Raw genomic sequence first — 13667 nt, forward strand, 5'->3', positions numbered from 1 at the left:
AAAGGTGACACAATTGATCGTTGCTTTCATACGGTGGCTGCTAGCTACTTATTAGCGGCTAAACTACTAACGTTTACGTGGGCAGGCTGTTCCAACTACGCTCGCATTTTAGCTACTTGTTCAAATGAATCAACAGGTTTCTTTTATTGTCTGGTTTTTGACGATAAAACACGCACAACAACTTCCTCCTCCACGTCGCTCTGGAGAAACCGCGAGGGGAGGAACTTCTCTTGTCAAAAGTGCTTCATCTTCGGAAATCATGGCTGCCCATCAACTGCGCGTTTCGATGTACGTCTATTTCTTACGATTCCTTTTTGTTTATTGCTGCTTCTTTCATTTATTGGCGGATTCTGTTTATTTCAACTAGTAAACCAAGGTTAGAAGGAGGACTCGGATTGGCGCGAGTAGTTTCCCCCCACTTCTGATGAAGCAAATTTGCTCACATCTCGCAGGTCTGTCTGTGTGCTGCCCGGTCCCAAACAGGCCGCGGACCGCTACTGGTCCGCGGACCGATAGTTGGGGACCACTGAATTGAATGACCGATCAAAATGTTGTTTCCCAACATCGCCAGCATGTAGAACAGGTAGAAACATTCCAATTAATGGATCTGTACTGTATCTGATGAAGTCATTTAAAGTATTTTTTGAGTCATAATTGGCAATCCAACCAATATATTACCATGTATAGCATTAAAAATGTGTAGAAATAGTAAAAATACAAATTGCATTTTAATAAATTAGTTTTTTTTTCGATAATAATAAGTCCTTATGTCTAGATAACAATACAAATAAATACAATCACAAATGTAAAACTAATCGTTTGGTTTGATCAAATGGTAATTTCCCAGCTTCCCCATCAGGTAGCGCAATTACATCTTGAGTGTGCATGGCATGAAGAAATCCAGAAGGTGCGATGCGATATGCTGGTTTTCTACATCAAGGTATCACACACACACACACACACACACACACACACACACACACACACACACACACACACACACACACACACACACACCATATCACCCCTGAATGTTAAATCCCAACCCTTCCCCCCTGGAAGGCCTTTAATCTGTGCTTGAGGGTCAGCGGTGTCGCTGATTAACCACGGCGACCAATCAATAATTAACCCGAAGCGCCGATAAAACGCCCACGCCCTTTGTCACAACGCTAACCCTTTAGCCTCATTTAGATACGTGTGCCGCCGTGCCGCCTGGAAAGGAAATGACTCTTGGTATTAAAAACAAAAAAAACAAAAAATCTATTAGAGTAATTGAGTAGAAGTAGTCAGTGTTGCGTTCAAGTGGGTATTTAGTGTCGGAAAAAGTAATATTCTCTTTTTGTAATTCTGCTTTCCTGAATGCCTTTTCAGCATTGTTAATTCAATGGCTTCAAAGCCAATTTGAGCTGAGCTCACGACTGCTAATTACACTTTCATTCGTCGACTCCCACGTCACTCACCAGCCCAGGGCCCGCCTTTTAAACACCCAAAGTCACACTTTTTTTTTTTTTCTTGGAAGAAGAGGTTGGCAACCCAATTTGGATTGAATGCACATTTTGTTAAGTAATTCAAAATCCCATTTCATCCGATAAGGTCATCGGTACATTAATCGATTCTACCAATATTCGATAACTGCAGCCCTCATTGACTGCACTTGATGTTGCTTTTGTTAACACCTCCTGCATCCATTTTCATAGACATCTTCTGCTTCTTCCCTCCCCCCCTCCCTCCTCCTCTTAGTGTTTCCCCCACCTGGAGAGAGAGGAGGAGCGTCAGGTGACGGTAAATGATTCAATGCCTGAGGAGCTGCTGAAATTGACAGCCAGGCAGCAAGGCAAAAAAGAAAAAAAGGACTGCGAAAGAGTCGGATACTAAAGAAGGGAAGTCAAGAGCGTGCAAAGTTGAGAATATTTGGGGATACTAACCCATATGCAGCCTACGTGAGGCCCTCGTCCTGTCTGCTGACCTCCTGTACAAGCCTGCAGGTGAGTGGCCGCTTCCTTCTCCAACATGCACACAAATGGCCACCAGGTTCAACCCTCATGCTGCTTCCTAGTCATTAAAAAAAAAAAAGGAAAAAAAAATCATATACTGACGATAAATTGTTTCTTCCTCATTCAAAAAATATATAATGGGTCATATTTTTGTGCAAATGTTTAGTCAGCAAAGATAAAATAATGCAAATGCAAGAAACCAACATTTAAATGCAATAATAGCAAATACTGTATAGAAAGGAGAAAACGACCAAAATGAGGCTAGCAGAATACTTTTCATTCAAATTGTAAAAAAATTCTTACTTGACTGATGTCTACTTTTAGTTATCAAAAATAAAATATTTGGAAAAAAAAACAGCATTAAAATTCAAATACAACAATATCAGTTTCTTTCCATTTTTTTTTAACTTTCATGACAAGACATCAGTTTGACCCCAAAAAATATGAAATACATAAAGTTAAAAAAAAAAATATATATATATATATTTTGTACGCTGATTGTTTTTCTACTTTTCCAACTTTGCACTAATGTCTTTTGTATACCCATGTGTATAGACAGGAGTGTATGTAATTAAAATAATGCATTTAATAAAAAATGACATAAAAATAATACCAGCAGAAAAAAGTTTGCTTGTAATTTTACCTCATATTTTGCAGTTTGACGTAAAATATGACATAAATGCAGCTCATTCCTGTTAGGTGGCCAAATATGATTTAAAAAAAAAAAAGGCTTCTTTTAAGTCCATTCGGGCATTTTCAAAGCCGAAATGATTTCATTTCCAAATTGTGCACATTTTCAGCCACGTGTGAGTGTGTATACGAATGTGTGTGTGCGCCTGTGCGCGTACCAGTGCCAGCAATAAAACACCGTGGGGTCAGCTTGACTTCTAGGTGTGCGTTTTTCAAAAGTCAACACAATCAACGTGTCTATCAATGTCTTGCTTTTGTGCCTCTGTCTTCTTCTCGCTTCTTGAAAAAGCAACTTTTTCTGCCCCGCCGGCCCTTTATTCCCTTCCTGGGATTTTTAACAGCACGCCTTATGACAGATGTTGAACTTCCAGAGGGTGTGGCGCTCGTAGCCGACGGAATGACGCCGCCGCCACCGCCGCTGTCAAGCTAATGCAAACAGTTTACCCAACTTTCCCGAACTGTCTGATGTTATTTGCGCGGTGTCGGAAATTGCGCCTCCTCAAACTGCAGGAAACAAAGAGTAGCTCATTAGCCGACGCGGGCAGGATGTGTGGCAGCGTTCCCATGGCCCCCCACCCGTTGACCCCCCGTGGCAAGTGTGCATTATTCAGCGGGGGGGGAGGGGGGGCTCACGCTGGGCGCTGACGACAGAGCGCAGGGCATGCAGGGGGTTGAGTTGAGCCGATGGGCTTGTCATTGTTGCGCTCGCCGTGCGTGCAGGGATGGAGAAGCAAGTGGAGGAGCTGAGGCAGCAGCTGGAGAAGCAATGTGTCATCAACAAGGAGCTGCAGAGGCAAAATAAAGACTTGGGTCTGTACAATGCAGCCAGCACATTTAAAAGCAATTTGTGACGCACTTGTTTTTGTCGATGGATTGATTTTTCTCCTCATCCCACTTTATGTCTACATATATGCTTTTTCTACATTTTTTTTTTTTGTTCACAGTCATATACTTCTTTTGTCGTCATCTTCTAATCTTTTTTTCTTTTTTTCTTTTTTTTTTTATCATTTGGTAACATTTTCATTGAAATTTGGTTCGATTTTCAAAAATGTAGATTTCAAAAATGTAGCTGAAAAAAAATTCAACATTTCCAATTTGGAATTTTTAAATATTTAAGATCTTTTGATTTTGAAATTCTTTAATTTGTTTATTCTTTTGTTTTTTTTTAAAATTGAGATTCAAATTTTCAAATTTTAGGAACCTTTTATTATGTGTATTTTCCTATTTTTAGTTTGTACTTTTAAAAAAGATTCATTCATCATTATTTTGTTGTTGTTTTCTAACTTGAACATTTTTGTCATGGTTACACTTTTAAAGGTTAGATGATTTTACTTCTAAATTTGTCACTATTTTGCCATTTAAAACAAATACGCAATCTTTTGTTGTATTAATTTTTTTGCAGCTTTTTGAAGTAATTGTTTTGTAAATTTTACACTTTTAATGTATTACATTGTCATTTTTTGAACATTTCTTAATTTATTCAGTCATGAATTTCTTTTTTTTCTTTTTTTTTCTTCTTCTTGTCCTCTTAGAGCAACGTCTGCAAGAGAAAGAGAAACTCCTTCAGGAGCTGCACGCTCAATACCACGACCTCGGTAAGCGCTCTTCACCCGCTTGATGGGCTCCGAAACTGACAAGCTGGCCGCTAACTCTCACGAATTGATTTCCAGAGTTTCCACCTTCGAGTGGCGCTGAGATCGAACCCGAGTTCAGGAAAAGTCGCGCTGCCGTCATCGCGCCGGAACCCATCCCGGAGACGCTCGATATCAGGAAGTCCAGAGTCAAGAAAACCGACAGGTCAGCCTTCAATCCACTCGATGCCATGTTATGCCATTCCAGTCAGATATTTAGTGTTTCCTAACTTTTATGGAACCAAAGCATCCCTTTTGACATAAAAACAAAAATCAGGTCACAAAAAAAAATGTGAATGCCAAAATAAAAACCTACCGTCTTGGCCCGAATATAAGACAGCCCTGATTATAAGACGACCCCTTCTTTTTCAAGACTCAAGTTTGAAAAAAGACTTTTTGAACACCAACTTAATTTTTATACAGAAAATAATTACAATACATCTGAAACAAATGATTATAACAATATATTTGAGAGAAAAAGCATGTTATTTTGCCTCATTCAAATCTTAATATCTGAACATGTAACCCATGTGTTACAATTTCTACAATTTTTGTAGATTTTTGCGTATTGTCATCTTGAAATCAAAGACAAAGCATAAAAATTGTGTGATATGAAATATTCCTAGATTTATATTTATGTTTTGGTCATAGCACAATACCGCTTTTATTGTCCATAGAGGGCAAAAATACAAAGAAAAAAATAAGAACTATATGTGTATGTATAGCACTGATGCCACTGAACATGTCGAGTGGTTGAAAGTAAAATAAATATTCAGGAATAATACTTTTACAATTTTTGTAAAATTGTATGTTGCGTTATATAAACTTATTTACATCGACTGCAGCACATGGGTTGTAAACTAAAATGCAATCACATTCGTAAATGAATGGCTTCTGATTTTTGAAATGTAAATGACATCATAACTTCTCCTCAGCTGCCAGTTAACCTGGCTGATCTTCGACCCACTTTTCTCCAGATTGTCGCTACGTTTCTCCATTTTCTGTTATCTCTTCTATTATTTTCTTCTCTTTTCTTTCTTACCGCTATTTTTTATTTTTCTTCTTCATCCTACCGCTATTTTTATTTCTATTCTTCGTGACAAGGGTTCGCTTTGGCCTGGGGAGTCAACTTCAGCATTCGCTGCAATGATATCTGGCGCCATCTAGCGTCGCGAATCTGTATAACGTCTAGACCCTGAATATAAGACGACCACACGTTTTCAGTCTTATTTCAATGCAAAAAACACCGTTTTATATTTGGGCCAATACGGTATCTCAGTTGACTCACAAGTTGACAACGTTCTTCTGTGGTGTGACTTGGCAACAGACAACTGCCATCTAGTGGAAGAGAAGCATTCTGCTACTGCTACTACTCAAACAGTAATGTTGCTCTTGTGCGTGTGTGTGTGTGTGTGTGTGTGTGTGTGTGTGTGTGTGTGTGTGTGTGGATGTCTAGCGAGACTAACCTCATCGTGAAAGCCATCCAGAAGAACGACTTCCTGAGCCGGCTGGACGACGAGCAAATCGCCATGATGGTGGACCTCCTGGAAACGTCCAACGTCAGCCGCGGCGGTGAGGTCATCAAGGAAGGATCCGAAGGGGACAGCATGTACATCGTGGCAGGTGTGAGTGCGCAACGATTCATCGATAACCAATGCGTTATCAAATTGAGAATTACAGTGGGCAGCAATCGACGGATCAATCCGTTCGTAAAATAATCGTTCATTGCCGTTGTCACATTATAATAACATAACAATTTACAGGTATTAACCGGCGGCCACTTATGGTGAGGCGTTTGCGCTTTCCAAGATGGCGAACAATCTTACCGATTACAAGGGTTTTGTTTCTCCTGATAGCCGGCGAGCTCCTCGTCACCCAAGCGGGCCGCGACCTCCGAACCCTGAGCATCGGCGATGTCTTCGGAGAGTTGGCGATCCTGTACAACTGCAAACGAACGGCCACGGTTAAAGGTTAGCGTCGACATCCGCCACACGCCACGTCGGGAGGCGAATCGCTTCGGCAAATAGCCCCACACGCTGCTGTGAGATACGAGCGACTTGACTTACAAGCCCCCCCCCCCCACCCCTTTCTTGAGATAATGGCAAAAAAAAAAAAAAAATTGAGATACAAACGCGCTTCACACCCTCAACCGCTAGATGGCGCCAGCCAACTTGACACTATCCACTTGACATAAATTCACGTTAGTTTCCTTGCAGTAGAAGGAGAGCACCACTTGGCGGCGCTATTGCGCCACATGTTGCTTTATCAACTGATGATAAACACCGCAGAGGAAAAATTAAAGCAAAACTTTTTTTGATATGGTTGTGTTTTTGTGCAGCTATGTTGGCAGGAGAGCGAAATGGTCCCGTTTTTTTTTTCATATATTATTGAGTGCAATTTGTCTTGTGAAAAAAAAAAAAAAGTATTTCGGTGTGGCTTTCGGCGTATTTGAGATATTTGCCAGAGTTGAGAGAGTGTGTGAAATAAGGTCTACCTAATGTTGTGGCCACGAACTTGAATCACACAGCGGACAGGATGGTAAATTATTTAGCGTTCACACCTTTGGCTTTCATCTTTATTCAGCTCGCGTCTTTTCTTTTTTTTTTTTTTTTTGCTTTCGTAAATCAATACGGCACGACATGTCCATGAATAAAAGCAACAAGATTCAGACCCAGGAGACCTCAAAAGACTATTTTGAAGATGGGGGCGGGAAAGAATATTCTTATTTTTTTATGTTTAGTTTTTTTTGGGTTTTTTTTGCATGCAGCAAAGACGGAGGTGCGTCTGTGGTGCATGGAGAGACAGACCTACAGGACCATCATCACCAACAAATCCAAGAAGAAACGAGAGGAGCTCCTGGGCTTCTTGAAGACGTGCGTCCACCGTAGTTCCCCCTCAAATTCAGTATCTGATCCAGTGCTGAGTTCACAATTTTATTTTTATTTTTTAAGGTCTCGGACTCTGAAGGACCTGAATGATGTCCAGTTATCCAAAATCATTGACTCCATGGAGGAGGTGCAGCCCTTTTGTTTTTGACACCTGAATTTTTTTTGTTTGTTTTGTTTTGTTTTTTTTTTTGTTTTTTCGAGATTTTCATATGACACAATTTTGCTTTGTCACCATCCCCAGTGTGGGACAAATAAAGGATATCTTATCTTATCCCGTTGTTAGGTGAAGTACCAGAACAAAGACGTCATTGTCCGAGAGGGAGCGGAAGCAAACACGTTCTATATTATCCTTAAAGGAGAGGTATTATTATTATTATTATTATTATGAATTTATTATACTGTATATTTGTGCTCTATGCAGAATATATGTTGACGCTGTGTGTTTTCCCTCCCATCAGGTACTGGTGACAAAAAGCGTCAACGGGTTTCAGAAGCAGATTCGACGGATGGGGAAGGGCGAGCATTTTGGGGAACAGGCCCTCATACGGTAACCATAGCGACGTCTTACACGCCCAAGGACAGTGGTGTGCACCATTCACTCTTCTGTTCTCTCTCCCTCTCTCTCTAAACACACACACACACACACACAGAAACGCAAATAGATCAGAAGGTGTCTCCAGCTAAAACCGTATGATGTCGATTTTGATCATTTAGACAATAGCAGGGATTTTGTAGCGCATTTTATGTATGCCCTACATCGCTCTCCTTCGCCAAATATTCCAAAAGGCACCACATGTAACGGATGCCATCATTTTAAAACACTTTAACCCCTTTCAGGCACAGCGGCCACTTCAGTGGACAGCTTATCATGTTGTCAGGTGACAGGGTGAAAGTTTGAGTTGCATTTTTGGACAAAAATAAAACGGGATGTTTCCAATAGAACTGGTACGTTTAAAAAAACAAAACAGGAAGAACTTTATTTGAATTTGTTGAATATGTGTCGTTCACAACTATTCCACTCATAGTTTGCTGTTTTGAGTGTGTTGACAAAGCTGAAATAAAAGGCGCATGTTAACATTGTCATGGAAACGGAGACAGTGACCTGCGCTGCAGTTCTTGTTTATATTTTCCATGTGGCACAAGTGGATTCTGAGTACCATAACGATTGAATCTCTCCTCTTTTTTTTTGTGTGTGTACTGCAGTGAAGTGTTAAGAACGGCCACCTGCACTGCTGACGGCCCCGTGACTTGCTTCTCTATCGACAAAGAGTAAGTCCAGATGAGAAATAATGTGGGCCCGGAACATATCCCCCGCGATATATGAGAGTTCACTTTAATTATTGTAATCCAGAGGTGCCTTGAGATACAAGTGCTCCGACTTGTGAATATCCATCAAGCTAAACAGGGAGAATTACACCTCGTGCATTTAAAACAGCCCAACAACTGCCTAAAGGAAGGCCTTGCTAGCTTAATGCTAATTGGCATCCATGTTGCGCTTCTTTTGGCAACTGATTTAACGCAGACAGACAACAAAACCGTACTCAGTCATATACTCTTAATCCTCTGCGTGCGTAGAACGACCGGTATTGGTGCCGCACTGATGAGCTCATACGGGAGTTGAAACGGGGAAAGTTGATTTGAGTGTTCTGACCTCATATCTCAAGGCACCGCTGCGTCGCCATTACCGCGACGTACTAATTATGTCCAAATACTTTTTTGTCCATCTCATTTATTTTGCATCTCATTTGCTTATTTCTGAATCCTCTCTTTCAAGGGTGTTTGAGGAGACAATCCCAGTCGAGCACTTGGAGCTGTTTGATGAGTATGTTTTGCTTCTTTATCGTCCGTATTGTGAAAAATGATGTCGTTCACACCTGTCTTCGTCATCAGCTCCAAGATGCTGCAGGAGGCACAGGCTCCAGAAAAGTCCAGGTGAGAGGCAAGGTCGTTTTTTGGCTAACAAACCACTGTCCCTGAAAGGGTGAATCATATGCAATTCTTTGTCTACGATAGCCCCAAGGCCACTCTGAGATTTAAGGACCTGGTCCCCGTGTTGTACCAGGAGGGCCGCTACCAAGGGGACCCAGTCACCCTCGGAGTCGGAGGGTTCGGCCGCGTCGAACTGGTACCTTGCCTGGCCTTGCTACAGATGCTGGATTGGGATTATATCGCCAGAACTGAAGCTTTGTCTTTTTTCTTTGTTTCTGAAGATGACCACGTTGAACCACGGAAAGTATTACGCTGTGAAGCGAGTGAGTAAGAAGCACATTGTTGCCAAGAGACAGGAGGAGCACATGTTGTTTGAAAAGAAGATCCTCAAGGCCATCCAGTGCGACTTCATTGTCAGGTAAAGTCAAGTCAGGTGATTATAGAAACAGAGATAGTTGCTATACATGTGAAAGGCCTGAGAACTACTGAGGGAAGTAGTCCAATCTGGAGATGAAACTTTTTTGCATTTAGCTAGCTGGCTAGCTCTCCCTGTATCGTGCTTTTGGATAGTCCACTGGCATGGTCACTTTAGAGCGCCTCGTTGATGACCCCGAGTGCGTACAGGTCACGGTGAGAAAGGCAGAAGCACCAAGACAAGAAAAGGGTGGGGGTGTGATTTCACAGACTTCACCAGGGCTCCGGTTTGGTGTAGCTCCTTAGAGCACCTCGTTGTTGGCCATGAGTGCATGCATACGGCTGTGAGGAAAGGTGAAAGCGCCAGGAAGGGAAGGGAGAGAAAAATTAAAATCCAATTTGGCAGCCAGCATGTAAACTCAGGCTTCTGGCTGGCATGGTTGCTTTAGAGCGCTTCGTTGTCAGCCATGAGTGTGTGCACATCACTGAGAGAAGGCTGAAGAACAAGGTTTTGGGTTAGTTCTCATGATTTGGAAGCATCATATGACACATCTGGTGATTTAAAAAAAATCAAAATAACTTCGAAAAGGTTGTGAATTTCTCTCATGTGTCGAATTTACAAGAAATGTATTTTCATGTTACGGCGACTTTAAAAATGAAGTGTGGTGTGTTCAAATTTTATTGTTTGTTTTTTTTTTGCAGACTACACGCTGCCTTCAAAGACACTCGTTACATTTACATGGTGATGGAGTTCTGCGGTGGCGGCGAAATCTGGACCAAACTCAAAGAAGTGTGAGGGGGAAAAAAAAACACAATCAATCATATGCTGTACGTGTTGATGCTCCAGTAACCAAACCCCCGCAATCTGTATCTGCTGGTCAGAGGGCGTTTTGACGAGCAGATTGCCGTTTTCTGCACGGCGTGCGTGGTGGAGGCCTACGCTTACCTCCACAAAAAGAGCATCATGTACCGAGACCTCAAGCCCGAGAACCTCATGTTGGACGTGCGCGGCTACGTCAAACTGGTCGGTTCTGTTCCACCGACAACATGCCATCAATTTCTGCTCACTTTCATGTTATATTTATCACATCGATTTTATTCATCCCACGCAGGTGGACTTTGGTTTTGCCAGAGAGTTAGTGCGCGGGGAGAAGACGTACTCCTTTGTTGGTACTCCTGAATACATGGCCCCCGAGATCATCAAGAACCAGGGACACGACTTTGCTGTTGACTTCTGGTCACTGGGCATCCTTATCTACGAGCTACTGGTCGGAAGGTACAGTGGGGAAAAAAAGTATCAAAAAACGGATTCCTCCAACTAAAGGCTTGGTTTTGTAGTTCCATGTAGATGACACAAGATGGCAGCAAAAGCACACTTAAAACGGAGAGCACCATGCTTCGAGCATATACACATTCATGAACCCATGTTACATAGGCGACTACACTAGATAGAAGCTGTATTAAAAAAAAAAAAAATTTTAAAACATTACCAAAAAAAAAACAAAAAACATAAGTGATTAAAACATCAAGATTCCACCAGATGGCTTTAAAGAAACACTTTTTAGCGATTTAGCCCAAGCACAATTTGGGAGTTATTTTTCATTTTTGCTTTTGAAATTTTGTTAGTTTTAATTAGTTTTCACGGCAGGGAGATTTTTAAAAAAAAACAGTTTTAATTATTTTTAGAATTAGTTTTTTTTTTTTTTAATTTTTTCAATGGTCTTATACCTGTGTGCAAGATTAAAAAAAAAACACCATGCTAAGTGTTGCATCATAAAAATTCAACAAAAAGATTATTTTAAAACATTTTGCACAATACAAAGCTCGATTAAAAAATGAAACCATGTTTATGTACACAAATACATCATAATAACATTTTATTTTTATTTTTCAACTTTTACTCATGTAACCAAACCACATTCTCGATCGAGTAAGCACTGTGTTCTATTGATTCAAATGTTATTTATCATGTTCGTTTCAGATCGTTTTAAAAAAGTATTTATTATTTTACATTTATTATACGACAGCACAAACTGTACAAAATCGAGGTGACTCCTGTTAGCAGTCTGCGTCGCAAAAAAAAAAAAAAAATGAAAGGATGAGCAACGTCGCCGCCGCCAGAAGATGGCAGCAAGGAAATATGATTTTTCTCTTTTCATCTGCAGCTGTAGGTTTGTTCTCTCCACTCGTATGCCGTCTGCGTTAGTCTCTTTCTCCTTGCATGTTTTCTTCACGGGAACCATCAAGTCCTCCCTTTTCGAGCTCGGAGCCTCAGAAGATTTATGCCAAGATCCTAGACGGCGTTCTGAAGTATCCTCCCTACCTAAGCGAGGCGGCCAAGTCCATCATCAGTAAACTGTGCAGGTCAGACCGACGCGCTCCAGGGAGTGTTAAATTAAAAAAAAAAAATGTCTGCTATTATTTATTTATGCGTTGATGTTGTTATTGTTGTTGCAGACCACGGCCTGGTCAGAGGTTGGGAAATACAAAGAATGGCATCAAAGATGTCCGACATCACAGGTCACCACGCAAAGAAATCTGTCATGTAGTCGTCATGTTTTTTAACATAAGAGCAATTATTCCATGTTCGAGTTTGCTGTCAAAATAAAAATCACGCCAAGAGAATTATTTTCCGCACAAAAAGGCGCTTTGGAGTATAAGGCGCATAGAATAGAAGCTACAATAGTGGCTGCTGTTGCACTCTGCATCCACTAGATGGAGCTACGCTAAAGGGAATTCAATACAATACAATTACAGCTTTATTTCTATGGAGCCTCCACCACCACTGCACCCGTAACAATAAAAATTGGTCACAAACACAGACATGAAAATGATCGGATTATAAGGCGCACTGTCCGCTTTTGAGAAAATGGAATGCTTTTAGGTTGCACCTTATAGTGCGGAAAATACAGTTCATGTTATGTTTGAAAAAAAAACACATCGCTTTTGCTTACGTTAATACGAACACATAATGCAGAAAAATACTTGAGTCTCCATGTTTGACGTGAAAGTTCATGCACACGTCAAGGCTAATGTCTTTTTGCCCGCAGGTGGTTCAGTAACATGAACTGGCACAAGCTGCGCATGGCTCAGCTGGATGCGCCCACTGTCCGCCTCATACGCAAGGTGAGTTCTTTACTCATCCGTGTGGAAAAAAAAAACAGAACATGCACTCTTATGTGTCATGCTTCCGGTTCTAAGTCTTTTTTATTAATTTTTTTTGTCACCTTCAGGGCCCTTGCTACATCAATTTCGACCGCTTCCCTCAGGACCAGACCAAGACAGAGGAGGAGTTCTCAGGTTGGGACCGAGACTTCTAACCTGCAAAGAGACTGCACACGTCAGCCCCACGAGACAACTCTGGGGAAAAAAAATACTCAAAAGCACAACATACCCACAGGCATATATTCTTTATCCACTACATAGAGCGATTAATATTACTGCCGCACTGAGGAGCTGAGATCCTCTCCATGTATATATCCCACATACTTTCAAAACATTGGAGCTGAACAAAACCTTCTCAATCCAGAAATGGGAGGGTGGCACTGTGATCGATTGCTTAGCACGTCCGTCTCACAATGGGTTCGATTCCGGGCCCCGGCCTTCCTGTGTGGAATTTTCATGTTCTCAAAATCGGAAAATGAAAATTGCATCGTGACATCCCTAGTCAATCGATCTTTAACACTGGCCTTTTTTTTCTGTTTCTGTTTTATTCGCACTGACGAAACTAAGACAATCCTGCAGAATGCGAGTTTGCCTTCTCATGCTAATTTACTGCTTGAACGATGTGTGGGGTTCTTTTGTATTGTTATCCTCTTTTGTGTACAGAGTATTTTCATAGCTGTCGCATAACTAAGGAAGGTGTTTGACGTAAAGAAACCTGTCATTTTTTAAATTGTTTAATTTAAATGTAGCTTTTAATCGACATCTTGCTCTTAATTTTAATTTTATCTTTTAGTACTGATGACAATTTTTTTGTTTTAGTTTTTTTAATTTGGAATTTTAATCTGTAATCTTTAATTTGTAATCTGAATTTTCCACTTTCATTTTCAACTTTCAAATTCAAATAAAAATTTTGTTTTAATTTGTATTTTTAATATTTTTTTAATGAATGTTTACAA

The 13667-nt window shown here is 40.8% G+C and overlaps 1 protein-coding gene across 2 annotated transcripts; it reads left to right on the top strand.

Moving 5' to 3' along the window:
* The first annotated feature begins 768 nt into the window (after positions 1-768).
* prkg3 (protein kinase cGMP-dependent 3) lies at positions 769-13174 on the top strand. Of its 2 annotated transcripts, XM_019871433.1 has the most exons (23): positions 769-859; positions 941-1985; positions 3405-3494; positions 4217-4279; positions 4355-4481; positions 5772-5938; positions 6172-6285; positions 7083-7188; positions 7267-7330; positions 7487-7564; positions 7662-7750; positions 8407-8472; positions 8978-9025; positions 9094-9135; positions 9217-9328; positions 9414-9550; positions 10249-10338; positions 10429-10570; positions 10659-10822; positions 11794-11910; positions 12004-12066; positions 12597-12672; positions 12780-13173. In XM_019871433.1, exons 3-23 carry the CDS (start codon positions 3407-3409, stop codon positions 12864-12866), a joined length of 2040 nt encoding a protein of 679 aa, XP_019726992.1. In that variant the 5' UTR covers positions 769-859; positions 941-1985; positions 3405-3406; the 3' UTR covers positions 12867-13173. The 2 variants fall into 2 exon arrangements, with proteins under 2 accessions (XP_019726992.1, XP_019726991.1); XM_019871432.1 differs by lacking the exons at positions 769-859; positions 941-1985 and having other exon boundaries at positions 3407-3494; positions 12780-12896; positions 12928-13174.
* Positions 13175-13667: the final 493 nt, after the last annotated feature.

Source organism: Hippocampus comes, unplaced genomic scaffold, assembly GCF_001891065.2.
Source record: "Hippocampus comes isolate QL1 unplaced genomic scaffold, H_comes_QL1_v1.1 scaffold100, whole genome shotgun sequence".
NCBI lineage: Eukaryota > Metazoa > Chordata > Actinopteri > Syngnathiformes > Syngnathidae > Hippocampus > Hippocampus comes.

Coding starts and splice junctions, on each gene's coding strand:
- prkg3 (XM_019871433.1), top strand. CDS start 3,407: ATGGAGAAGCAAGTGGAGGAGCTGAGGCAGCAGCTGGAGAAGCAATGT. Junction 4,482..5,771: donor AGAGTCAAGAAAACCGACAG/GTCAGCCTTCAA, acceptor GTGGATGTCTAG/CGAGACTAACCTCATCGTGA. Junction 9,329..9,413: donor GGTTCGGCCGCGTCGAACTG/GTACCTTGCCTG, acceptor TTGTTTCTGAAG/ATGACCACGTTGAACCACGG.